General features: G+C 40.5%; 1 protein-coding gene across 2 annotated transcripts in view; it reads right to left on the bottom strand.

The window, feature by feature from the left end:
- The window catches only part of sppl3 (signal peptide peptidase 3), a 29575-nt gene extending 5300 nt beyond the window's left edge, over positions 1-24275 (bottom strand). The window contains exons 1-7 of one of the 2 annotated variants that reach the window (XM_030436027.1): positions 23681-24275; positions 9402-9479; positions 5538-5644; positions 5320-5439; positions 5006-5084; positions 3206-3318; positions 2151-2257 (exon numbers count right to left, since the gene is read on the bottom strand). In XM_030436027.1, coding sequence (XP_030291887.1) covers positions 2151-2257; positions 3206-3318; positions 5006-5084; positions 5320-5439; positions 5538-5644; positions 9402-9479; positions 23681-23706 — 630 coding nt within the window. In that variant the 5' untranslated portion in view covers positions 23707-24275. The remainder of the gene's footprint in view (positions 1-2150; positions 2258-3205; positions 3319-5005; positions 5085-5319; positions 5440-5537; positions 5645-9401; positions 9480-23680) is intronic. The other variant, XM_030436029.1, reaches the window with a different exon arrangement.
- Between the last annotated feature and the right edge of the window lie 2861 nt (positions 24276-27136).

Below are 27136 nucleotides of genomic sequence, written 5' to 3'. Positions count from 1 at the left end.
AGAATATGCTCACTGGAGGAACAACACCACAAGTAGTTTGTTGTGCGGTGTCAGACATGGTTGGTTCTGCTCCGTTTTAATGTTATACAAGACATTTCTTCGTGTAACACTGACAGTTTTCTGTAGTAAAACATGTGTTGTATTCATCTTTAATCCTCTCTAGGAAGTAATGTCTCCAAATATTTTAACAAACTTTATCTGGATGAAACAGATAAGATATCTAAAGCAGCCAGGTGCTCAAAGATCCCCCCGAGCTCTACTTTCCTCAGATCTAAACTGATTATGTTCTGTGGTTTAATTAAATCGTGAAAAACCCCACTGCAGTTCTTATAAAAACTCAAACAGAACCACGTCTTCCTGCCTCTGTCATTTACTAGACCACTGATAATCACCCTCATATTAAAATAATCAATCAGAAGATGATGCTGCCTTGTGACTTCTGTCACTCTAAAGTGTGATCTGAGAAGGGACAGTCAGTGCGTTTACATGACACTAAAGAAAACCGAATTACTGTGTTAATCTGACTATGATGGGATTTCTAAGATGCATGTATACACCTTAGTCTGACTAAAATCGGACCGGATTTCTCATAGTCGAATTAAAGCACCCAGATTATTCGATTGATAGTCGCATTACTCCTGCATGTATACGTTCAAGCGGATCGGATCGGATCGGATTTTGCGTTCTGCGCATGCGCGAGATTTTTCCCCGGGGCCGTGAGCCAGAAGTAGACGGACGGCGGCGGCGGCGGCGTCTTTCCTCCGAAATCACCACAAGAAAGAGCGCCAGAGTGCATCTAGTTTGTGTAATTATCATGTACACCATATACGAAGTGTACAAAGATGTAGCTTCGTCTCGCTCTTCGTACGCCATCTTTCTTGATTGCCGAGGCAGCTGGTGACGTAAAGAGGTCAGCTGGAGGTGGCCCTGTTACCACTAGTTGAAATGGGTACAGCGCCACCTAGCGTACCGGGGTATGACATGCTCCAGCCAATAATCCGATTTTCTCACCGGCATGTATACTCTGATAATTGCAGTTGTCTGACTGAGTAGCACAGTCGAACTATGGCTGTAATCTGACTAAACTGTGCATGTAAACGCAGTGAATGTAAGTTACTGCCAACAAATCTCACCTGAATCTACAAGGGACAGGAAAATACAACTAGACATAATAAAATTTTACTGTCTCAGAGGAAAAAGGGGTGTTAATCTTTGTTTACGCTCTGGGAGACACCTGTTGTCGTTTCTAGCAATTTATCTAGTTTATTTCTGTTTACACAGGTTGAGTTACGTAGCTGTCCGGCAGTGTTGAACCGTGCTACACTCTAAACGCAGCCTGTTGGGATTGAAGTACAATGGAGCACATAGTGTAGCTGGTCTGCAACGTACATGCAACCAGTGGAATTCTCGGGTTAGTTTACATTTCACTGTTGACAGTTCACCGTTTATTCTGTAATATCGACTTCCTGTCTTCACGAGTCCCCTGCTTTTGCTTGGAACGTTGTGAACTGTTTTCAATGTCGCTATACAAATTAAGTTTATTTTTACCATTGTCGTTTTACAGAATAAGACATTTTCATCTGTATACATGTAATCTAGCCAAGCTCAAACCTTCCTCCTGGTCCGTATATGAATTTAACCTCAGTGCTCGCTTGAGGATATCTAAACACATTAAGGGAGATGCTGCTGAGGGGATTGTCAAGGCCTACAGTCTTTATCTCTTCAACAGACTGTCAGCACCCTTATAGTGAGGGGGGTATGTAACAGTGGTCTCCATGTGGTTATTGACAGTGCTGAGTGTGAATTACTAACGTCACTATTTAATCTCTCAAAAAGCCAAAAAGCCAGATTTTTCAATCAAAATTGAAAAAAATTCAGTCAATGACAGAAAACATTCTGTTAATACAACCTCTGCTCTCTGCATCAACGCTAACTGCCCAGTTTCTTTAGCCAATAAGATGAAATAATCTATCAGACAAAGAGGTATTTGCTTGTCTACATTTAGAAAACAAATGTAAGGGCTGAATCATTGATAGAGGGAAATATTTGTGGATATCTTTTAAATGAGTGTGTCTAGGTGTACACAGTCTGCTGCACCTCATGGCAGTGGCTGTGATGGAGGTGAACTCTTGGATGGGAGCGTTTCTTACCCAGAACACGTCATAAATGAGCAGCCCTGACAGCAGCAGGCAAGACACCTTCAGACTGGGAAGCCGAACGAAGGCTATCATGGCGACGCACAAGCCCATGGCTAAAGCTGCAGGAGAGGAGAAACACAAGACACTTTACACACAGTTTGGTGGAAAAAGAGCTGTAACAGCAACACGGGAACTGATTTTAGCAAGTTTATTTAAGAAACATTAATTACTGTGCACACAGGCCTAATTAATTAGTCAGACTACTCTGATCACATTTCTCTGCTTGTGCCCCAATTCACATTTGGGTGCATGAGTTATGACCGGTTACGACACAAGATGGTGTTGAAATCTAGGAAAGTGTGTGTTCTGCTGCGTTTATTCTAACCAGACGTAATAATGACAGGAAGCCAGAGAACACACAGTGAGAGCGTTGGATTCTTCTGAATGTTTTCCAGTTTCAACATTTTTATCCCCGCAAGTGTGTTTATTTTCGATTGGTGAAGGGCTGCCATTTGTCACAGGCCCGCGTTGTTCACATTTCTGGAGATGACTGTAATATGTTTCAAATTACTGAAGTCAACTGGGTCAGATAAAAGGAGAGCACACGCCCACACACTTTTCTCTGCTTTGTCAGGGTTTCACTAAAATACCTCGCTTAAATGTCAGTAGTGTTTTACACAGCAGACTAAATTGAGTTCATTCCTCTTGTGTTGGCAACCGGCACACTGCATAAAGAGCCTGCAAATAGTATTAGTAAAACGTCATGTTGCATGAGTCATGACAAGTTCTTTCTTCCCAAGATGATGAAACCTGAATTTTGTCCAGATGTCTTTATTGAAGACTAAGATGGATGAATTTAGCAGCTAGCAGCTACGCTAACAGATCATCACCTCACACACCAAACGTTCTTTGTAACTGGCTACTTTGAAGAGATCCTTCCACTTCAGAACTATTTACTGTGAAAACATTGAAAAACACTTTGTGATGTTGACCGATTTCTTGTGAATGGAAAAAAAAAAAAAAAAAACGCTGCAGACACGCGGAGACAAGTTGTGACAGAGACATACCATCCATGAGAAGCCAGTGTCCAGTCAGCACCCAGATGAGCACCAACATGACGGAGAGGGAGAAGGACAGGAGCTCAGCCAGAGTGAAACGCCCACAGCAGCCAAAGGAAATTCTGCAATAAGACAAAACACTTTCTAAATCACAGGAAAACATGATACATACAGGACAACATTTACAGGATGATCTATTTTACAGCTAACCGTGCTTAATGATGTGCAAAAACCAATTCGGATAGGAGAGGACTGAGGGAGTGGACCGAGAGTGACGATAAAATGCTTGCCCTGCACGCAATCCATAAAAATGAGTCATCCGTGTGTTTTAGTAATTTATGGATAGTTTAAAACAGCTGAAGTGGGTACGTGATTCTTCCTCTGGAGAGGTTTACTGTTTACCAAACAGCTCCAGGTGTATTATCACCTATGTACTTATGTATGTGAGTGGTACTGACCCTGATATGCAAGACGAATTGCTATCAGATTTGATATCTGGCCAAGATACAAATACATTGCAAAGTGTAAATGAAAGGGAAATTTTAATCTCATTTGGATTTTATCCGAACAAGACGGAACTGAAATGGAAATAGGGCTCATAGCATTACTGATAAATAAACAAACTATAGCCTGCACAGCCATTATTTACAGGTAACAACAACAACAGTCTAAACACAGAGCAGAAAGGGGATTCGGGTTAGAGGTCGGGTTATTACTGGCTCTGTGAAGCAGACAAAGGTTTACTGAAACCGGATAGTACGCTCTGAATCTGTAACTAGAGAGGAGGTGGTCACATTGGTTATTGAGTAGGTGGGTTGCTGATCCTTTGTGCTTTACTATAGCTTGAGATGTGCAGACTCCTGAGCCAGGAGGCCATAAAGCAGTAAGCCCAAGAGGCTGCGGTTTACAGCTTATGGGTGTTGTTAGACACAGGTGTTTGACTCTGGACAGGTGTGTTTTAATTACGCTGTGCCAGAAGAAGGGATATAGTTTCAACATATTCTCAGTAAGAATGCAGGGACAATTCAAATGTATGCCCCGTCTCCGACATGATGTCTCTGAGCCTGCATCCGAGTTTGTGCAGTGGTGCTTTAAGCAGTGGTTAGTGTAGAACGTCTCTGGGCTGGCCGTTTTACAAATCTGTGGCAACATGGAGACAAGGAAAACTACCCCCATGGGCTCTGTTTAGCTCTGTGTCCCAGACTCTACTGACAGGACCCTTAGGTGTATTTGGACCAAGATTGTATCTTACTTAGAGCACTCGATTTTCTGAAAGTCTGCCTCTGTTAACGAACGGTGGTGGGTTGTTTTGTTGAAAGTTATTTTACTACTCCAACAAATTCCTTCTTAAACAACCACTATTACGGATAATAATCAATGTTTGTAAATGACTCAGACAGAAATGTATGGACGAGGTAATGTTTTAAACCGTATTCACGTTATGTTTAGTCATGTTCGGGATGTTTTCCTGTTCCTATTCATCTGCCATTTTGAAACAATTTGTAATACGGATGTAATGTGGTCACAGATGTGTTTTTTGGAGTATGTGGCTCAGCCAATCGTAATCAAGGAATGGAACTGGCCAATTTATAAGAAACAAGTTAAAGGGCTAGTTCAACAAACAACAAAATTTATATCTCACTTAATGCTAAACCTGTAGACATTATCAGTTTTTATTTGAGAGGAGGTTGATTTAAAGATATAATGAATGAAAGAGCTTTATAAATATTTATAAAAGACACTGCATGGAGCAGTTTTAGAAAAGCAGACACAATTTAAAGACATGAAGAATCCACATGGCTTCCTTACTTGTTCTGTGGGGAGCAGGGTCTGGTCAGATACTGGCACATTGGCAACAAGAGGAATGCAAATGCGATTGTTGCTAGAACTGAAGAGAGGAACAAAGCACAGCAGTGAGACCAAAGGACTAATATACCTACACCGCTGGTTCTAGTTGTTTTCCGTCAGCTCAGTGGGGCAGTTAATGATCTTCACAGTTTCAATAATCAGCTCATGTAAAAGGCCCTCCCCAGTGGGTGACTACTGAACAGAAAGGGGAAAGCCTCATTACAGTTATTCCACAGCCGTGGAGTTTTTGTGTCGTGTTCAGGAGCGGCATTTACCTGCAGTGCAGATGGTGAAGACCACCTGTACCGAGTCAAAGAAGAAGAACATGACTAGCAAGGACACTGAGGCTCCTATGGGCAGGAACAGGGCCTGTGTGGAGTCTATGGTCTGAATACCTGCAAAAAAAAAAAAAAAAAATGCAAACATCAACGTCAGAAGGATTTAAAAAGACAAACAAAAGTGTAGTGATAAGTTGTAAATCCAATTCACTCACTCATACAACACTCACTGTTGTTTGTGTTGCTGTTATTGAAAGACCCTGTTGTCGTGGGGTTGCCATCTTTATCCTTCTCCTGGTTCTCACAGTCCATGTTTAATGACCTGTAGCAGAGGGAGAGTGGAGAATGGAGAGGAGAGGACAGAGAGAAGGTGAGTGTGTTGGATAATCAGAATATAAATGCGTAACATGTAAACTGTTAATATCAGGCTGAAGAGGAGATTTATTCTACAGTGAATTAATTAGAGATGACGACTCCCACCGAGAAATGATGACTCTTATGCATATGAATATCTCTGTCAATGATATATAACTCTATTTTGAAAAAGTTGGGGGAAAGACAACAATAACAACGTCATTTCTTTCACATTGTTGACTCATTGTGAAAAGTTTGGGTGAAACGTTGAACTGATGGCTGAACTTTGCAGAGTGTAGGAGGTCTGAACTTATTATGAACTGTGCTGCTGAACCGAAAAGTTTCATGTCTCCCAACAAAATATTTCTCTTCTGAATTTTTGTTTATTGCCAACACCTGAAGCCTGAACAGAATAATTTTTTTTTACATTTTACCAAGAAACTTTACATTTTCTTCACTGATATACACAGTGCCATGGATCTGTATCTTTTTGTTGTTGCCATTGTCTGTATTGAATGTTTATCTTCCCTCCATATGTTTATTACTGATTATGTCTTGCTTCACTAAATAAATGCAGAATAATTAAAAATATATATATTTTATAGACTAAATAATTATGCGATGAATCATCAAAAACTATTGTTAGGTGCAGCTCTATCAGTTCCACCGGTGTTTACCCTACTACAACAATTCAGTGTGACAGCTGTGAAAAATGAAATGAAAATATGACTGATCTGATTGCAAAAAAGTGGAAACCTTATACATAACTGTAGTAATGCTTTAAACCAAATACACACTATATTGCCAAAAGTATTCACTCACCCATCCAAATAATTGAAATCAGGTGTTCCAATCACTTCCATGACCCCAGGTGTATAAAAGCAAGCATCTAGGCATGCAGACTGTTTCTACAAACATTTGTGAAAGAATGGGTTGCTCTCAGGACCTCGGTCAATTCCAGCGTGGTACTGTGATAGGATACCACCTGTGCAACAATTCCAGTCGTGACATTTCCTTGCTCTGACTGACAGTCAACTGTCAGTGGTATTATAACAAAGTGGAAGCGATTGAGAATGAAGTGGTAGGCCACGAAAAATGACGGAGCGGGGTCAGCGAATGCTGAGGCGAATAGTTCGCAGAGGTCACCAACTTTCTGCAGAGGCAATCGCTACAGACCTCCAAACTTCATGTGGCCTTCAGATTAGCTCAAGAACAGTGCATAGAGAGCTTCATGGAATGGATTTCCATGGCCGAGCAGCTGCATCCAAGCCATACATCAGCAAGTGCAATGCAAAGTTAAACAGGTACGTGTCAAGCGCACCAAGAGGAACAGACGGATGTTGTTAAAAGAGAATCCGTTTTTCAAAATAAAACAACTTTCTGAGTATGATGGTCAATATAATGGAAATAAAATAACGTATTTATTCTTTCTCTGCGGCACAGTACCAAACGACCCACGGACCGGTATCGGTCTGCGGCCCGGTGGTTAGGGACCACTGGTGTAAGGCACGCTGCCACTGGACTCTAGAACAGTGGAGACACGTTCTCTGGAGTGACGAATCACGCTCCTCCATCTGGCAATCTGATGGATGAGTCTGGGTTTGGTGGTTGCTAGGAGAGCAGTACTTGTCTGACTGCATTGTGCCAAGTGTAAAGTTTGGTGGAGGAGGATTATGGTGTGGGGTTGTTTTTCAGGGGCTGGGCTTGACCCCTTAGTTCCAGTGAAAGGAACACTGAATGCTTCAGCAAACCAAGAAATGCTGGACAATTCCATGCTCCCAACTTCAGTTGTGGGATGGCCCCTTCCTGTTCCAACATGTGCACCAGTGCACAAAGCAAGGTCCATTAACAAATGGATGAATGAGTTTGGTGTGGATGAACCTGACTGGCCTGCACAAAGTCCTGACATCAACCTGAAGACCTTTGGGATGCATTAGAGCAGAGACTGAGAGCCAGGCCTTCCAGTCCAACATCAGTGTGTGACCTCAAAAATGCGCTTCTGGAAGAATGGTCAAAAATTCCCATAAACACACTCTTAAACCTTGTGGAAAGCCTTCCCAGAAGAGCTGAAGCTGTTAAAGCTGTAAAGGGTAGACCAATATTATATCAAACCCTATGGATTAAGAATGGGATGTCACTTAAATTCATATGCGAGTCAAGGCAGGTGAGCGAATACTTTTGGCAATATAGTGTATATCTGCTGGAAGTTGAGCAAATCGAGATGAACAGTTGGTGGTGCCAATTCTCCAGTCTGCTGCAATTAAACCAATAGAGAAGATACCAAGAGATGGTCCAATCCCATTCCCCTCCTAAGGCCTTAAGCTGTGAACCCCCACAGACTTTATCTGGCAAGTGTCTGAGTAAGACAGACTGCAAGGAGCTAAAAATGGTATAGCTAGGTATGTGACAGAGCTTTACAGCATTATTTCACTTTATCTTGATGGTTTAGGAACTATTTATTTTAACATATAGAATAATGAAATTAATCGTATATTCAAGAGCGCCATCATCTGGATTATCTTTATACCTTTTGGGGCCTCCCTGGTAACTCATGGTAACCTGTTGCAAACCTTACAATGCTATGAATTGTGGGTAATTCCCTTTAGCAAAGTCTGCATAAATGTGGTTTTACGAAAAGTGGCTCAAAATGTCTGGAGAGAGCAATATCTGTGAGTCCGTGAGTGTGGACACAGATTTGGCTGAAGACAGCCAACGTGAGTGAATATAAGTCATGTGCTGCACGCACGTCATGATCCATTTGCTAGATCTTTTGCCATTAATATTGTCAAATACTGTTTACTGATACACATTTTTTTCACCCGCTCTAAAATGTAAAAAAAACAAAACTATTTTTAGCCTGTCTTTTTATTTCACGGTTGTTGTTATTTTTGTTATACACAAACTGAAAATACACAGGTGGATAGCAAATCACTGACTGTAAATTATTTCATCTTCTGACAGTACAAGCTGTTCTGATTAGTTCCGACTTCCAAATCATAACTACAATCCATCCAACAACCCCAACGTGCTGCATTGTTCTCCTAACTGGCTTGTATCAAGTAGTGAACCTGTGTCATCATGATGGCACCATCCTCTACCTCTTTCTATGTTAATGGTAGATAAGACCTCCTGCATCATTAGGCCGCAAATTTATGTAGATATCGTTTATCAAGAGATGATGACACTGATTCTGCTGATGACACTGATTCTGCATCTTCAATCCAATAACAGACAGATGAGCAAATCAGTCCTTCTTTACAATTCAGCCTGAGATTCAAATCCAAATCTTTTACCTGATAAAAAGACTCCTCTATAACAAATCTGTTTCGGTCAATAGCCTAAAATGCAACTTAATCAATCAAAACGCCATTACGTGCTAGGCTGTAGATTCTTTGAGTGCATATAATGTAGCAAAATTACATTACACTGCTGCTTTACCAGTAGATGGACATTTTTGCGAGACTGAACCCTGAGAAATGGGTCCATTAAGAACCTGTATGGTAAATAAACACATTCACCACAACTAACCAAGCGACTTTTCTTTATCTTGCAGATATATGTATATGGTTATGCAGGGCAGCAACAGTGAATGGCCTGTGACTACTTAAAAGAAGTTGCACTTTAGGGTTTGGGTCTTTGCTCGTGCAGTAAACAAGACGTCCTCTCAAAGTCATGCCTGCTATCCTCCTGAGAGCTGAAGCGATTATTTATTTAGTGACACTCACCTGAAGCTGCCATAGACGATGAGAAGGATGGAGATGAGGAAGGTGGACACCTGGCTGGAGTCAACTAGGGAGTACGCCCTGAAGAGGAGGGAGAGAGGGAAAGAAACATGAGCACAAACATCAAACACAAAATTAAAATATATATATCGTATGTGTGATTGAATTGGAAAAGTGTTTTTGCTGCTAAACCATAAAACACACCAGTTTCCATAACAACTGTCCTCATACTGACATTTCATTGATTAACTGTTAACAACTTGTAGTGTTTACTCTGCTACTCAACACAAGTTGTCACTACATTAAACATCGCATACACAGCAGGAAAGTAAATCGGCCTTAAAATACACAAACGATACTGTGAAAAGACTCTGCTGCTTCCTCCTTTTGTCTGTCTGTCCCGACTGACTGGAATCTTTTACACATTGTAAGCTGCCATTTTCCCCCCAAAACACAACTACTTTATTTTTGACCATACTGCTGATTCATTAGAAGCCGAGGTGAGTGAAAATACATTTGTTGTTTGAGTTCAATCACCATCTGATGTGCTGAGTCTTCCTGTTATCTGCCAGATCAGTTATAATTTTTTCAGTGTTCAGTTTAAAGTTTGATAAGCCTCTCTGATCATTTTTGAAAGAAAAAAACTATCCCTCAGCCAATTCACCCTCCATGATGCTTATCCAAACGTGACAGTGATTGTTTCAGCCAAAGGACACATTATTTTAGTTAAATATTACAGAATACTGTTGTATGATAACCTGCCTGCACAGTTATTATTTTGAACAATGCAGCCAAATAGCACACACCAGCAAAAACACTTAACCTAGAGCCAAAACAAGCAAACAAAAACCTTGCCAACTGAGGCTACATCCAGAGTAGAGATGGTGAGTTAGAATGGATCTTATTCTAGCCACGTCAACTTTAACCTGGGTTAAGAGAGAAAATAACTAAGGCTTCCAAAACCAGGATAGAAATCATAACCACTGGATTTGTTTAACTCAGCTAAACTACACGTGTCCCTTTCTCTCAAAATAAAGATGGTTTACCAACTGGATTCTAGTCTATAATCAATTCAGACGTCCAAACCATCAGTTTAACGTCAGAATAGATCATGTTTGCACAGTTCTTTCCATATTTTCTTCATACCACCACACTGTGGAAAAGAGTAGTAGGCCTTTGCCCGTGTAATTTCAGTCAGTCAATCTATTCAGATCTTGCACTACTGACAATTTCACACCGGCTGTGGCCATTTTAATCACTAATGCTTTGAATCTCTGCAGCACATCACATGTGGCAGCCAACCACAATGGATATCTGTGGGGTGGAGAACATTTTATATCAGGAATTTAAATTAAAAACTACAAAAGTGTTAACTAACTGGGCACTAATCTATCTTATGCACTGGCCAACTGATCATTGTGTCTATAAGGTGATCCCAGTATGTACAGTTAAATCTATGCGCCAAGACTGGCATTACTTGAGTCAAAATTAGTGGATGAGAAGAATTTAGCTCCTAGGAGAACATGTAATACGTTGTGAGAACATGACATGAAAACAAACACGACACACTGATTCTGCGTGTTTAAAGAAAACGCTCCCGTTGTTTTTGCACAGGGCTGAATATATTCTGATCCCCTGAGATCAAGTGGACCTCATAATTACACAGAAGAAAGGGGGGAAGAGAGGAAAGTGAAAACAATTCGATAGCAAAATAGGAATTGCAAATTTCGTTGCATTTAAAAACAGAACAAGCGATCGATTATGAAAATCAATAAGGCAAATGTAATCCATGCGGTTCAAGGCAAAGTGGAAAGTATCTACAAAGCAAGGAGCAGCGGTATGGTCTTTCAAATTTGATGAGGCCAATTGAATACAATTGGGAGCATTTGACTCACCCATAGCACCAAAAAGCTATTTCTGATTGTTCAAGTCTATGTTTGATTTTTTGTGTCATTGTTCAACATCTGTGTTCTGTACAGCACTTGCCTCTTCTAGAGCTACTTTACAATGTTCACCTAATCACTAGCCCTTTTTAGATAGAAAAGGCGGCACATTTGCTCCAAGGTAAGGGCGGCAATGTGCCGGCCTGTCTTTCTAAAACGGAGGCGTAATATTGGCCTACTCCTTTTCCAAAAGCCATCTCTGAGGTAGGCGTAACATGTGACGTGAAGTGAAGCTCGAAGTTCGGCTGTGAACAGTTGACAACGAACAGACTTTTAATTTGAAAGTAGCGACCGGTCTTAGCTTGCCGACACAACAACAAGCTAACACAACCAAACAGCTACAGAGACCGAGGAGACGCTAGCATCTTCTGGATCTCAACGGCTGTCCAGTTGCTCATCTTAATGTCCGCGGATTAAATGATGGACTGGCTGCTGTGATCAGCTGTTTCTTGGTTTTAAAACTCCCTGGCTGTGGGTCGCACAACAGTGCAGGTCATCGACACCTCCGCCCACCTCACGCAGAGGCCGGCACATTGCTGCCTCGTTTTTAGATAGCAGGCGAGGCGGAAATAAGTGTACCCTCCGAGGCAGAAAATCGGCGGACCAAAACAGACCCCCAATTTGCCTGCCTCTGTCTAAAACCGCGGAACAAGCCGCCAAAAGGACGGGCAAATTGGCGGCTTGGTGCTCTGTCTACAAACGGCTACTCACAGTTAACACTAGTGCAATTATATAATTGGGTAGACTAAACGATATATATTGGTATCTATTTGTTGGGTCATACAACAATATTAAGGCAACAGGTGATGAAATCAAGTAGAAATGTACAGTAACTTTGCAAATGTCAACATTGTCGTACAAATGCCTAAGCAAGATTATATGAATCAGCCATTACTGTCGATCAAAAATACAAACCATGCTGTTCATGCAACACATTCCTGCAAGAAGAGCTGCCTTTTTTATACCGTCTAGTAGATCAAACAAACATGACATTAAAAGTAATCTGTAGACTTTGCTGAAATTACTGTAATGCAGCAAAAACTACCTAGTTGTAAAAATTGAAATACCTCTTGAACTACACCTTCCTCGTGTGATCTGTATTTTACTTGACAGACTAGACAAAATTAAAAGAAGCTAACGAAGGACATCATAATGCAAGCTAAAGGTTGCCATTCAAAAGAGCACCCAAACACACAAGATTGAAGATGGCTGGCATCTTAGCTCTGCACTTTTTTGATGAAGGCTGAAAATGGATTAAGAGAGCTACTTATCCAGCTCCTTTTCAGCCTGCTTATCAGTCAAACAAACACATTTCTTGGGCTCTCGGAAACAAGAGGTTTGCAGGATCACACATCTGACTAACCCTAAAAAACTCAGCAAAAAGTCATCTCTCTGGTTTTGTTTTTCAGACAAATGCGTAATCAGGCTTCTAGTGTGCAGTCCAATACTGCATCCGAGTACCAAACTGTTCCCATATCACTGATCTAGGGGTCTTGACGTAGTGTTGACTTGCCATGCTACCTCATACTGCAAGCCTTTTTTCTAGGGCAAATACAAGGCATGCATTGTCAAGTGCTGCCTTCAGTTGAGAGGTGCAGGTCTGACCCCCAATCCTGACCTCTCTGGCCTCTGTTAAACTCTCAGGTCGTGACTGCAGGACAGATGTTCCAAAAAAAAAAAAGAAAAAAAAAAATACAATACAATTCCAGGAAAATAATGATGTTACCATCATCACCACCTTCGAAGAGACATCAAAGCTGTTTCTAATCTGCAATTTAGCTAGCTCAGGTTTCATCAATGTCTTAAAAGGCATCACTGCATCAGACACTTAGTTATATTAGCTATCAGCATATCCATTTGCCATGCATATTAGCTCTATTCAACCAAGTTGATATAATTATATTGTTTTACAGTTGTATCAACACAATAATGGCCTGTGCCAGAAGTGTTTCCCGTTTTGCTTTCTAATGCAACACATGTCCAATTTCACTATGATGCTCTAAAACCCCTCCACAATGGGGAAAAGATAAAAAAAAGAAATAAACAGCCATGTACACTACATTTTTTGACGATCCCACAAAACAATGCCTGACATTTCATAGAAACTACACTCGTGTGAGATCTGTCAGTGATTATTCAAAATTATTATTCTAAACTAGTGTCAGATCAAGATATGAGCCAACATTTGCTTGCAGACATATCAGCATCATTAATACGTTAGATAAGTAATGCAAGAGTGAGATTGTATGTACTGTGATCTGAAAATATAATTGTATAAAAATAGGGTTTAAAGGGTGACCAGCTGTCGCTGAGCAGGTAGCTCAAATTGCCTTGGACCTTAGTGGCCCTATTAGCTGATGGAAGTCAAACTTTGTTGTAGTCATGGACAACAGAGCTCAGCTTGACTGGGCGGGACATCAGACTGGGACTAATGCAGCCTTCAACCCAGTACAGAGGTGATTTACAGCAGCTCTGACCAGGACTATGACTCCGGGAACAAGAAGACACATCAGATGGGGTATACTTAATAAATAGCAGCTACAATTTTTAGATGAGGGCTTGAAAATTGTTTCTGTTCTTTCTTTTTTACTTTATTGACAGTGATATGTTGTGGCTTTTTTCTTGTGACAAATGTACTTATTGTAAGTTGCTTTGGACAAAAGCATCTGCTAAATGCCCTAAATGTAAATGTATATTGCCCCTTTAAAACATAATTTATGCAGACATAATTTGAGTATATTTTTTGGTATGTTCTTATAGAATTACTATCTAGCATCCTGTTTAAAGATATTAAGTTAATATTTCTGGTAATGTGAGGTTGATATTCTCGTATCTGATATTCCAGTTAGTGTAGGCTGTTTAGACAGCTTGTAGTTGATGGGTTTGAGAGAGGGAGAAAAGAGAAAAGATGAGCGGAAGGTTGATGATAAATTGAGAAGAGTCGGTTGGTACTATGCTGTGTTGGATCTCATTAAAGTTATGAGAAAAACCCTTAACATGTTGACTGATTTATTCCTCGTGACACACCCACATTGCTTACAGTAACAACAAACTGCAGAACAGAGACCTAAATGCTTGAGATGTCTGAAGTACTTACTCAACAGTGTCAATATCAGATAGTTTGTTCAGGCAGTACAAGTTTATCTTCAAGTGTAAAATGTCACCATCACTTGTTGAAAGGATCTATATCACACTCATTATAACGAGTTGCTTGTTAATGTAAAACCCTATTTGGATCAGCCACAAACGTTTAGTATGAGTTGGGCAATATGCTGTTCAACGCTGAACTGCTAACTTGACTGCTGATTTCATAAGAACTTATTGCTCATTTTAGAGGAAGTTGTAGAGTGTTTCTAACGTTAAGAATGGCAAATTAAGTGAAATTGACACAGCATTTGTATACAGAGGGCAAATCCAAAGAGTCATCATGACAGCTGCTCCACACAGGAAAACCACATCAGTAAAAAGGGAACAATAATGACATGCCGACCCCCGACAACACCCACTAACTGACAATTAACTGACACTTAATGAGATATTTCTTGCACTACAAAAAACAACAAAATTAACCCAACATCTGTCGCAGTTTCTGTCTCTGCTATCTGTTCACAGTACCACAGTGCCAACTCTTTTTTTTTTATTGTTGAAGTTTAATTCGGTGAACTCTGGGTCATCTTTTTGAAGGCAAAAATGTCTCCCACTCTACTACAACTGTAGCCAGCAACTCAATCCTCACTCGAGTAAAGCGGCATGCAGTGAATATAAATGGTTTTCGTCTGCAACATACTAGATCACACGGGCTGTATGTGCAATGCCAGCAAAACTTGTGCGAGTGTCCAGGGAGCAAGAAACACTGAAGTATTTGCTTAAATTACATTAATAAGAATATGGAGGATAACACCATAAACACCCTTATAGTATTAGCTGGTCTCTTGAGGTTATACATCTTGGTTTGCTCAGAAAAGGTCAATATTTTTTGTTTATATCTCCTAACAAGAAGCTAGTTTACTCATGAGTGGAACCATCAGGCCCTGCAACAAAAAAATCAGCCCTTTTCTGTTGGCATGCCCTGAATATTGGTTCACTTCTGAGTATCACTGGGCTGCATTACTAGTTTTCTTCCAAAGCGAACTTGCATAAAAGAGACACAGCGCTCCAAATCATTTTTTATTCTGGTGCGCATGTGACACAGGAATTCACAGTTTTCATTGTGATACTGTGGGGGGGGGCAAGAATCCCCTGTCTCTTTCATTCATTCATTCATTCATTCATTCAGTGGCACAGGGATGACTACAGGGTGTCTAGGAGGGGAGGGGTAACATGTAGTTCACTGTGGAAACAGGACACCGGGACAATACTGCAGCGTGTAGCTTTGCCCCAGTCTTGTTTGTCGAACACAGGCCTCTACTTAATGGCTGAAAAACACTCTCAGCAGGCATCATATTTACAAAAACGTCAAATTACAATGGGATCTGGTATACTTGAGCAAACATGTACGTCATATTAATCATTCAATATAGCTGATCCAAATTTGACCCCCTATTCAGGAAAGAGTTTCCCTAAACGGGTTAAATGTCTTGCCAGCAGTTTGGGCTCAAGCATTAAGAGAGTGATTAAGAAACTGACCTTGTTCTTCTCCACACACACACACTAATGATGTCACTGCCTCGCTGTCAACACAGCGAGCACATAGACAGCTAGTTTAATCTACCACAGACCTAATTCATATTCTAGCATCGAACTGCTTCGTCTGAATTCTGCGCACAGAAGCCCGTAGAACATGGGTGAGATAGATGAATGGAACATTTAAAAACAAAATACAATCCCGGACTGTTGAGGGCTGGATGGCAGCCCAAAGTGCCATAAGACGTCCTTGTTCGCTGACAGACTAGGTTTTCAATAACACAATTCCAATACCATCCTCCTCCATCAAGTCAGTTGCATGCATGACTTGACCACTAAGGGCCCAGGTCAACCAGGCCACAATGAGGACTTTTGCAAACGCTGCCCATGTGAGGCGTGGACATTTAGGGTTTGACTGTGCAGAAATATCTTACGCAATCCTCACCAGACTATACAGACAAACAGAGTAAAACTGAGAAACAGTGATCCTTTAGCATAACCATTTCCTTTACCATCATTTCCAGCAGCCATAACTTGGTGGAGCTGCAGCTGGACGTTAAACTAGGAATTAACATTTATCTGCTTCCACCTTTTTCTCCAATTATGAATGTAAAGGGGTTACATCCTTCAGTGACAAGAATGTAATTTGTCATCAACAGTGACCTTTTTGCCTCTATGAAAATAAGTACAGCTCCCCTGCACTGCTGCACTGCTACTCTGGTGTGTGTTTACACCCATCTATGGCATTTTCTTCCTCCTTTGTTTGAAAGAGCGTTGATAAGGGATCAACATCGAAATGGACGGAAATAATTGATGTACACAGGGCGTGTAAGTTCCTGGGTTTGGTTTTTGTTCATGATATTAAATTTACACGATTCACGACTGAGCTCACCATGTTTTAAGGACATTTAAGAGAAATTACTAATCAGTCCTAGCTGCCCGTCACACCGAACAAGACAACCTAATCTTATCATTTTGATAATTTTCTCACAGCAGGTGAACACAATGAGTGAACTGATAGGCATGCACCCGGATGTGAAATTGGCTGATAGGCGATGCTTTTTTTGTTTAAATCTTTATTATAAAAATAATTACAGTTTTAAAGTTATTAAGCCCTTCGTTACGCTATCTTTAAAAAGAGCACACATTTGATCATACAAATTTATGATGTAACTTGATGTAAAGGTTATTTAACGTAGTTTTGTAAATATAAATTCAAACTCATAAAGAAAACATTTACAATATCATTGAATTAGTAAACTTTGAAATTTCTGAACAGTGTGAAAGGTGGCTAGTTAGAAGGTTCCTGTAAATATAAACAAAGTAATATTCATTAATTGTATTGTCCTTTGCTGACATTGTTTATTTAGTCATGAAAATCAATGAAGAATTTTCTCTTTTGATTAAAATCTCTCGCCAAAACTTCATGGTGCCCCTTTAAAATATCTTTCTTCCAATGCATTTCTAGCCTGAAATACAAATACCTACTCAATAATAAGAGTTTTTAGTTCCTACATAGCCTTCAAACTGATGGCAAGGACTTCACAAACCAGTTACCCATGAATGTGCCAGAAGTTTGGTCAATAAATCGGTACGTCCCTGATGGAAGTTTTGGCCTCACAATTCAAATGCAATAGGCTACCGTCTCTCCAACTTTAACTATTTGGGCTCTTAAGTTCTGAAGCCTAATCTTAAGTGGTGCTTCTGTTTAGGACCCGAGCAACAGGTGCTTCAGTAATCCGTCAGATTCAAACAGGCCCATGTGTAGCTCCGAGCTGACAATACAGCAGCTTTGTTGTGTCTATGTACTTATAGCATATAGTATAGAACACAGTGTGTATGGGAGAGGGGTTGCTGTCATTTTTCTCAGATTCTTGTTACTTAAGATCACAAAGACTCTTCGACACTAGATATTACTGTTAATGAGGTGAGCAGGCTTTTTTTTTTAAATGTGCAGAATTTACAACATCACCTACTTTGTGAGTTGTGTGAATGATTAGTTGATGAGTCAGTGTCAACAAAGACTGAGTTTGAATCAGATTATACTGTCGATGGTCTTAATAATAATAGCTTTTGGGGATTATATCTTAATAACCAAGTTTCCTGGGGAAGGATGTTTTTTCCTGCTTATTTCACTAATGAAAAAAGCCTAAAGGGAAAGAACAAAGATACTTCTTGACTACTGCTGTCATCAACATGGACCTGAAGACATCGTCTCATTTCTGATGTCTACATGACTGCATATTTAAGTTTATTGGATACAAATAGTAACAGGCATATTCAAAGTCCCCCTCCAGTCAACAATTTGTTTTTCTTCTTGTTCCTACAGTTGAATGTCTGAGCTGGTTCACTGTGTAGACTGCTGTATGTGCAGATTTTGACACTAGAAGGCTGTTTTTACACTGATCTACTGAACGTGTAAACAACCTCTGTGCGCCTTGAAAATCGTACAAGCATGATCTGTAAGATCACAAATAGTTTGGAGGTCAATTCTGGTCCAATATACAGCAAGTGTGATGTAGGAATTTGAAGCCAACAGTCTTAACATTTGTCTTTGAGACAAACCTTTAAAAAAACACTGTGATAATAGTCTCAATATTCTACACTAAACAATATTCTACACTAATCTCTGAAAGTAATGGTTATACACTCAAGCAGGTGGCTACAGCGAAGGGGGCAACACCATGTTATCAGTCTGAGGTAATAACAGTAACAATTAATGGCACGCAGCAGCCATGATACACTAATTTCAAGAAAGAAGACATTCTCACTAACGTCTACTACAGGGCCGATTTGTCATAGGATTGCAGTAAAAGACAATCTGTTGTTGTTAATAGCAAATACATTCGCAAGTTAGCTCGTAATCTCTCCTTTTTGTCCAAAAGCTTTGCACAGTACAACAGTAAAAGTTATTTGAAACTTTGGAACTGACTCAGTTTTTTTTAACTGCTTAATGGCTAGTAAATGTTCATCTTTTTCCAGCCACTCTATAGATTACCATTGTTTTCTTGGTTGGCGAGTGAAGCAACTTTACCAGCCACCTGCCTGGCGGCTGGTGCTAACTTGGTCCTGTTTGCAAGGCAGTAAAAAACTGCTGCAGTGATGAGTTTAGCAGGTAGCCTCAATAAGGCATTGTGATGCCACTGTGCAAATATGGTAATGTGCTCAGATTTTGCCTGTGATACTGAAAAACAGGCATGACTTTGTTTTACTGAACATCAAAAGACCTTCGCCACACATGGACCGCAACGCTTGCGAAAGAATCTTCCCACACAATCTGCACAATTAACAGCGCTAAAACAATTTATCAGCAAGTTGATGAACAGTTAAACACGCAAGTCATCCACCGAGTACTGTCAGCCAGTACCAACCCACATTACATTTGAACGCGCTACACATTACCTCACAGAGTTTCATTTTCATGTATGTGGTTGCAGCAGATCACTCAAGCGATGAAATGAGTGACACCATGTGGGCTACGTGGTTTGACTTTATAATCTTTTTTCCCCTTTTATGGTCTCATATTTATGTGAAGTTACACAGTAAGGTGATGTCTACATGTCGTCCACTGCTTTACTTGTGTTGAGGAGCCTGCAAGTGACATCTCTTTATCACTGCCATCAGTGCTGTATCGGGAATTACGATGACCTGGATGAATGAGTACGTTCGTCTCCTTATTAGAGCCAATCTATCTGCATCAATGTGTCTTCAATAATTCTTGCAACATATTCATCCATCCCCAGTTAACAGGTATGTTGGCAAACCTAAAGTAAGGATTTTGTTTGAACAAATTACAGTATAAATGCCTTCAAAATTAATTCAATTACTGCGCCACTCACACAACAAAAGTCTATTTTGATGGCAAGATCTTGACCACGACTTTGATTGTCAATATAGCTATTTTGTTTACCATGTCCCTCCCTCTCCACATCACAACAGTTCCATCTTTCTCAAGCATATTCTAAAACTTACTGGTACTATATCAACACATGAGGGAATTAAAGACTGGACTTTTTGGCTGCTCAGCAAAGCATTCAACTAAGATACTAAAGCCAAGTAAAGAATTGGGCAAAACCAACAGCTAAAGCAAGTCCAATACTTTATCCCTTCTGTAATAGGTCTCTCTGTAATTGAAAACGGTAGCAAAACAAAAGTGTTTATGATTAAAGACAATTATTTTCCCCCTTTCAAATTAGCAAATGAAAAGCTTTCAGAAGATGGTGCGTGCAGTGACTGATTAATGTTTTCTAGCCAGGATGGACAAATACATTTATATGCAATATGACAATTGCACAGGGCTGCTGTTACCCAACACGGCTCTCTGACTGGATATCACCATGTGCACTTCAGGAAGTGCTACTTTCACAATTTCACCTAAAAATGTGATGGTTGAAAAGTTCTGACTTACAGAGCATGCAGCAGACAAGCTGTGAACCTGAAAAAGGAAGAGAAAGTGGGAGAAAACAAGTCCCTTGACAGATAAAGTAGTGTGGTGGCAACATAAAGCCTCCTACTTACTGATGGTTAGGAATCAGGTGAGCCACACAGCTAGCTGCTGCAGTGAAGGCTGCTAAAAGATACTTTATAACTGTACAATAGCCAGATGTTTACCACAAGGCTCAACAAGGGATGCCCTGGTTTACTTGTTAGCAATTTATCCAGGCAGCAGTATAGTTGCTATAAAACTAACTGTGTGGAACACAACAGTCTGGATGTGAAACCGAATGTCTGAACATGCTGTCATCAGAGATTTGTGTTGCCTAAAACCCGCTGAGCCAAACACCACCGATACAGTATATTGGATTATTTATGCTAATGGTGGATTAAGAAAGTGGCTTTACTGCTAAATGTGTGATTGTTTTCTCTAAATGGTTGAATAGCAGAAGTGCTCCTTATTATGTGACAGGTATGTCACAACAACATGAGCGTTTGTATTTCTGCATTCAAGGTAGTGGCAGCGTGGCGCTTTGTTCAGTTTAGTCCGGAGTTAGCTAAGATGATACTCTCCTGCTGAAAAGTGACAGAGACTAAGTCAGACTAACACACACAATGACTTATGCTTGACATGTTTGCAAAAGATGGGTTGATTTACGCTACTGGATAAGCCTGATTTAAAACTGCAACATCTGTGCATGTAAAATACAAAGAATAAGGCACAGCATGTAATACCTCCCTTATGTTTGTACAAAGTGAAAGACATTTAACAATTCTCAACCACACGGTGTTTAAAGTGTAAAGCAACCAGTCATGTGACACAAAAAAAAGAGGATTGTGTGTTGCTGTGCAGTGTAAAAGTGTCTTTTTGCACAATGCAGCGGTTAAACCAAATCAATGCTTTACCACCATACTGATAAATAAATATGCTTTAAACTGCTTTAGCCACCTGAACCAATTATCCGTCTCTAAAGTTCTTTAGTGACCTTTATGGCATTTCTGGCGGAAGAGATGGTCACTGTGCTTAATAATGTTTTTCTTTCTGCTTAGCTTGCACATTAACTAGCAATTACATACTCAACGCCCATTTAGACAGGATTTATCTTTCTCTAGTGGAGGTTGGGATATTTTAAATTGAAATCCTCACCACTTGAAGAAATATACTTGTGGTGGGAAGGAGAGTTAAATGAAAAGACTGATCATAATCGTAATGCCCATGTGCTCTAAACAAAGAATGGTTCAAGGCATGTTTAGCCTGACTTAGAAAAAAGATTGTAAGCTAAACGTGTAAGACCATTTTGAAGCTGCTTGAATTTGCCTTTCACCACTTTTTCCTCACTGGTGAAGGCTAGTTATTTTCCTGTATGTTTGTTTTCAACACGTGATCTGTATCTAGATATAATATCTGGATAAATGAACAAGCATGCTGGCAAGTCTCCTCTTACAAAAAGCAATTTAAAAATGAATGATGACTGTCCATAGCAATGCTCTCTTTGACCTGGGATGCACCATCTTTACTGACAAGTCCGCTTAATTTACACACACAGATAGAGTGGAGATCGCAACGCTTATTAATATCAGGTGTAAACGCCAATGCCCGAGGGCCGTGCGATTATCCAGATAGTGTATTCATATAGAGATAACATTCAAGTTGTGAGTTTTTGCGTCTTTAAAACACCAGATTAATACTAAGTGAACAAAGTGTTTGGCGTTTGAGGCAGAGCCCTTTAGCGTTTTACTTAATCCTGATCAAATGACATGTAAAACTGAATTTTCATCACCTGTTGTTAGCAATAATCTACGTCCAAATTTTAAATCTTTCCCTCTACATTTTTTGTCCGTGTGTATGCAGCCGTCATCTGTAACAGTAACAGTCTGTGTGAATTCCCTAATGAAACTACTGCCGCTTCTACCGGCTGAATATTGGAAGTTGTCCACATTACTTTACACAATGCAGGTCATGGTGACGATTACACATGAGATGATGGATAACAGTAAATTGTCTGTGTTTATGAGAAATCTTTGGCTTAATCCGAGATCGAGGTGGAGATTCTGCAGCGGCTGATTTCCCCAACGGGATAGTTTTAGGCCAGCATGTTTATGAAAACTATGATTATATAGAGGCGAGGAAATTTCAACAAAATAAAAAAAAAGTTATGGTAGCTGACAAAGGCTTCCATTAACTGAGCTCAAACTCAAGTCACACAGTCAATGTTAAGTGTCCAGAGAAACAAGAGTTTCCACAAAATCACAATATATGATAACATAAATTGGGGGTTAGTTAAACTCATAAGACCAAACATTTCTCTGCATCTCTTACCATTCAATGAACCTAGTCTGCTTATAGAGCCATTGATTTGGATTACATACATACACAAGAGGATGCTGTTCTTAAAATGATCATTACAAAACACTCAATCCCAGTTGCTGGGTTCAAACAAGCATAATTTAGCCTACATTGATTGGCTAGGCCTCAACAGAAGTCAGGTCATTTTCATTCATGGGGACAATGCTTTTCAGTGATCACATCATCTCTTGTCTGGCTTCGTCTAAGCTCCTCTTCACCAGGCACTGAAATCCAACTATAACGTATACCTCACACATATCTAAACGTGTTCTGTGTCAGAGTACCAAGCTCACCCTGAAACTGGCATTTTGGGGCATGACTGCGATGCCAGTTAGCTAGCTTAGCTCCACGGCAGAACCTTTGTTATGGTGTGCAGCGGGTCGACGACGAATGCTAGCCATTTAATAAGCTAACGCTAACTTGTTGACAAAGCTAACGTTCGTTAATCTGATTGACTCTGTCATACAACCCAGTACTCATTGTACAGAACCACAATAATGGTAGTATGGGCTAAAGAGTCATTCACTGACGAGCTAACCCGACGAGCTTAGCGACCCGTCAGGGCAGCTAGCTCGTTTAGCACTCGCTCACAATAGCACCCATTGGAATCGGGGGACGCTGTGTAGCGTTAGCACAGCATCAGCTGGTGGATCTGATTAGCCGCTGCTAGCTAACCAGCCAGCTCAAGTTAGCTGTTAGCAATATCAGAGCTGCAAGAGAAAATAAATATTCGGATAAGAGACATTTTGCCATATAGACGGTGATACACGCATACCAATGCGCTGGCGTGTAGAGCCAATTGTTATGGTGAATTGTCAGAGATGTTATTCATTGGTTTAGTGACCTATATCAACCAGGCTCGGCAGTAACTGTTAGCAGCAGCTAGCGTCAGGTAGCTACTACTAATCGGTAGCGCGATGCCTGTGCGCACTCACCAAGATGAGTAGCCCTGCTCCGCCATATCGCCGAAAACAGTGGGTTCCGCGACTGTGGCTAACACAGATTCAGGTCCCGGTGACAACCCGTCAGGACCTCGGAGCGGTTTTCTGCTTATCCTTCACAATCCCGACGTCCTAGCAGTTTCTTTTAGGTGACAACATGATGATACATCCCGGCGGCAGCTAGTGATCACTAGCTGGAGATCTTGCAATTGAAATGGGAATGGTGGTTTGCTATCGTTAGGTGGACAAGACAAAGCACCCCGAGAAAAAAAAACACACTGATGTTATTTTCGTTCGGTTTCGCTTAATGTCCTGCCGTCAACCCCAGCCGAGAAGGCTCGGTCTCCAACGATGCTACACCCACTGTAAATCCATATTCAGCACGATGTGTCCAGGATAAAATCGGATATTCCTCAAGTCTGCACCCCTTAGCTGTTATGGAAGACGTTCAGCTTTGTTTTCTATGGCGAGAGTCACGGGAACGCGCAAAATCGCCCTGCTGTAGAGCTTCACAAGTAGGACGTGCACTGAAACGCTTTTGTGCACCGACGCTGCTCGCAATGGTTTCCTTCAGCTGGCAGCGGTGCAGCCTGTCATACACACACCTACAGCTGAAGCCGCGAGCGTTACGACCATTGTGAAAAGGTGATTTATTGTTTTACATCGAATTAACCGAATAATCATTGGACATAATCGCGAAACCATGATTAGAATCACCGACACAACACCGACAGTCCCTCCAACACTGGACTCATTTAATCAACTATTATGAAGAGAAACAGGTTGCAAAATGAGCAAATTAAGGTTTTTAATAAAATAAATAAAAATAATAATTGGTATAGATGACACATGTTTGAGCATGTTTTGAGCTTTTTGTATTAAGCTGCTAAAAAAAAGTGATAAATAGCCCCACATGGACCTCAGTCACCTCCGTTATCAGGATTATGTGTCTGTTAAAATCCCAAACAGACTATTTTAAATGAATTCATGCCCCCAGGAGTCTGAAGGTCCCCCCGTCAGGACACACAGATAAATCAGACTGCCATAGGTAATACATTTAAAAACCAAAAAAAAACAAAACACACAGCAAGATCAACACAACATATAAATACAAAACATCGTTGTGGGTTACAATAAGTCAATTAATTAAAATCCATTGGAAATATGTTGGGCCTTACATGTTGTGGCGCCCCCTGCGGCCAATCAGTGTAATTACAAAGAAGGCTTCATCCATCACACTGTAGCATTCAGGTTTTTTTTTTCTTTCATACAGATAATGTTTAGGGAAGGCAAACAAGCAGTGAGGTGCTGCCATGAGTCAGATTAAAGCCCTCATCAGCCTGCTACTCATAATTGCAGAAATAAAACAATAAAGATACATTTTACAGATCCAGAGAGGGTCCTATAATAAAGATTTTACGATTGCTCAGTAGCGTCACAGTCCTCACCCAATTCCGCACAAAATGATCTGCCATCATGTTGTAGGTGCAAACAAACACGACAGGAGATGATAGATATGAAGTTTATATCCATCTCTTTTGTACGTCACAAATGTCAACATGTGACATATGAACAAAAGTTTTGTAGACTGGCAGATTGTCACTACAGATTGTACGGTTGCCGCGGTGCTTGTCTTCCATGCTCTTTCTCACGGCTCTGGAATTTAAAAAATGTTTATATTTATAGCACATGTCTTTTGTCTTTCATTAGATGGTGGTTCTTGCAGGTCTCTGCACTTCACCACCATGACATGATTATGCACTGGTGCTGGCAAAAAGGCAGACAATTCCGAGTGATAACTATAAATGCCCATATGCTTGTGTAAAAGAACAATCCAGTTTTCCCAGTTTCCATTGTACTTTAAACTGAGAGCTCTTGCAGCCAGTCATTACACAGAAGCTGCTGCGGTTTAAATATGATTATATCTACACATCCATAAAATGCCTCAGGGACAGGCAGGTCCTACTGTTGCCATAAAGTAAACTTAGTCCAGCGCTGTCTTAGATCTTGAGAGTAAGAATAAAAAGCACACTTTTGAATTACACACATAAGACAGTGTATTTAAAGCCCCACTAGCATCCCTAAAGGCATCAATGTATGACCCTTAATATAAAGACTGCTTGATGGACGATCAACCTACCATTTTTATTAGCTGTGCTAGATGCATGGCTCCAGGATGTCAGTCAGTTTCATATTTGGTCCGAACTGAAATGTTTCAAGAATCGTTGAATGAGTTGCTATAGAGTTTGGTACATTCATTCCTGATCTTCAGAGGATGAGGTCATAGCGCAGCCATGCATTTGGTTAAGATATTTATGGTCTTTGTGAGTGTTGTGATCCCCTGGACCTTCTGCCATCATTAGCTCAGATTTTAGGTCTGGTATTTTTCCCAAAAAATTGTTTTCCTTAACAATAATCCACCTCTCAGAACTGTCAGCGTCGCTGTAGATGCTTTGTCTTGGTCTGTTTAAAGAACCTTATCAGCATGCAGCAGAACTGAAAGATCAATAGGTCAATAAAACCAGTTCCCTTTATGGAAAACCCAAGGTTCATAACAGTTCATGACAAACAACACTCTGATCAGATTACGAGATACAGATACTGTGGGAAAGTTGGCAAAAAAAAAAAAAGAAGACGATGTATACTTTTACCCTCTGGGTAACATAGATGTGCTCAGTGAATTCAATGGCAATCTGCCCATTAGACTTCGATATCTTCAAGTGGATATCATGGCCAGAGGCTGGTGAGAGTTGAGATCAGGAGGTCACTAAAAGATTTATGAAAGGCTGCAGAAAATTTGATCCAAATCTAGCTGTTATAAAATTGATAATATGACATGGGAGTGGGGTTAAAGGAGTCCAAAACAGAAAGGGTATATCCTCTGCATATTCTGGATGGGCTGAAAACAATTAACGTCAATCTGCCCATTAGATTGCTTGTGCTCAAGCGGATAACCAGTGAAGTGATCATCAAATTCATTATCTGGGGACTATGAATGCCCACAGCAAACCTCATGGAATGAAGTGGATCTGTATTTGACACACATTGTCGTAGTTGGTTGGATGTACAAATCTATATACACGTCTTAGTATCAAATTAGGCTCGCAAGTCTCAGTATTCACCTTCAGGTTTAGCTGCAGATTCAGAAATCTTGATACACATGACATATATCAAATGCTAGTTTACACATTCTCATTGTTGAGGCTCTGATGTGGTGCAGACTCGACTGTTCTGATCCATGTTGTTCACTGATGTTAACAAAACAATGCAGACTCTCCTCTTGGCTGTGAAACCACTAGCGCTGACTGATAAATTGTATTTTCATTGTCATCGGAGATAGAAACACACAATAGACACGCACCATGCATTCGCACTCAGCATGTGAACATCTGACTTATCAAGGGAGCCCTTGACACATGAGTCATGCATTCATACTGACTGGCCAATCGA

Source organism: Sparus aurata, chromosome 12 (genome assembly GCF_900880675.1).
Source record: "Sparus aurata chromosome 12, fSpaAur1.1, whole genome shotgun sequence".
Classification (NCBI taxonomy): Eukaryota; Metazoa; Chordata; class Actinopteri; order Spariformes; family Sparidae; genus Sparus; species Sparus aurata.
This window is presented reverse-complemented; position numbering and strand designations above follow the sequence as displayed.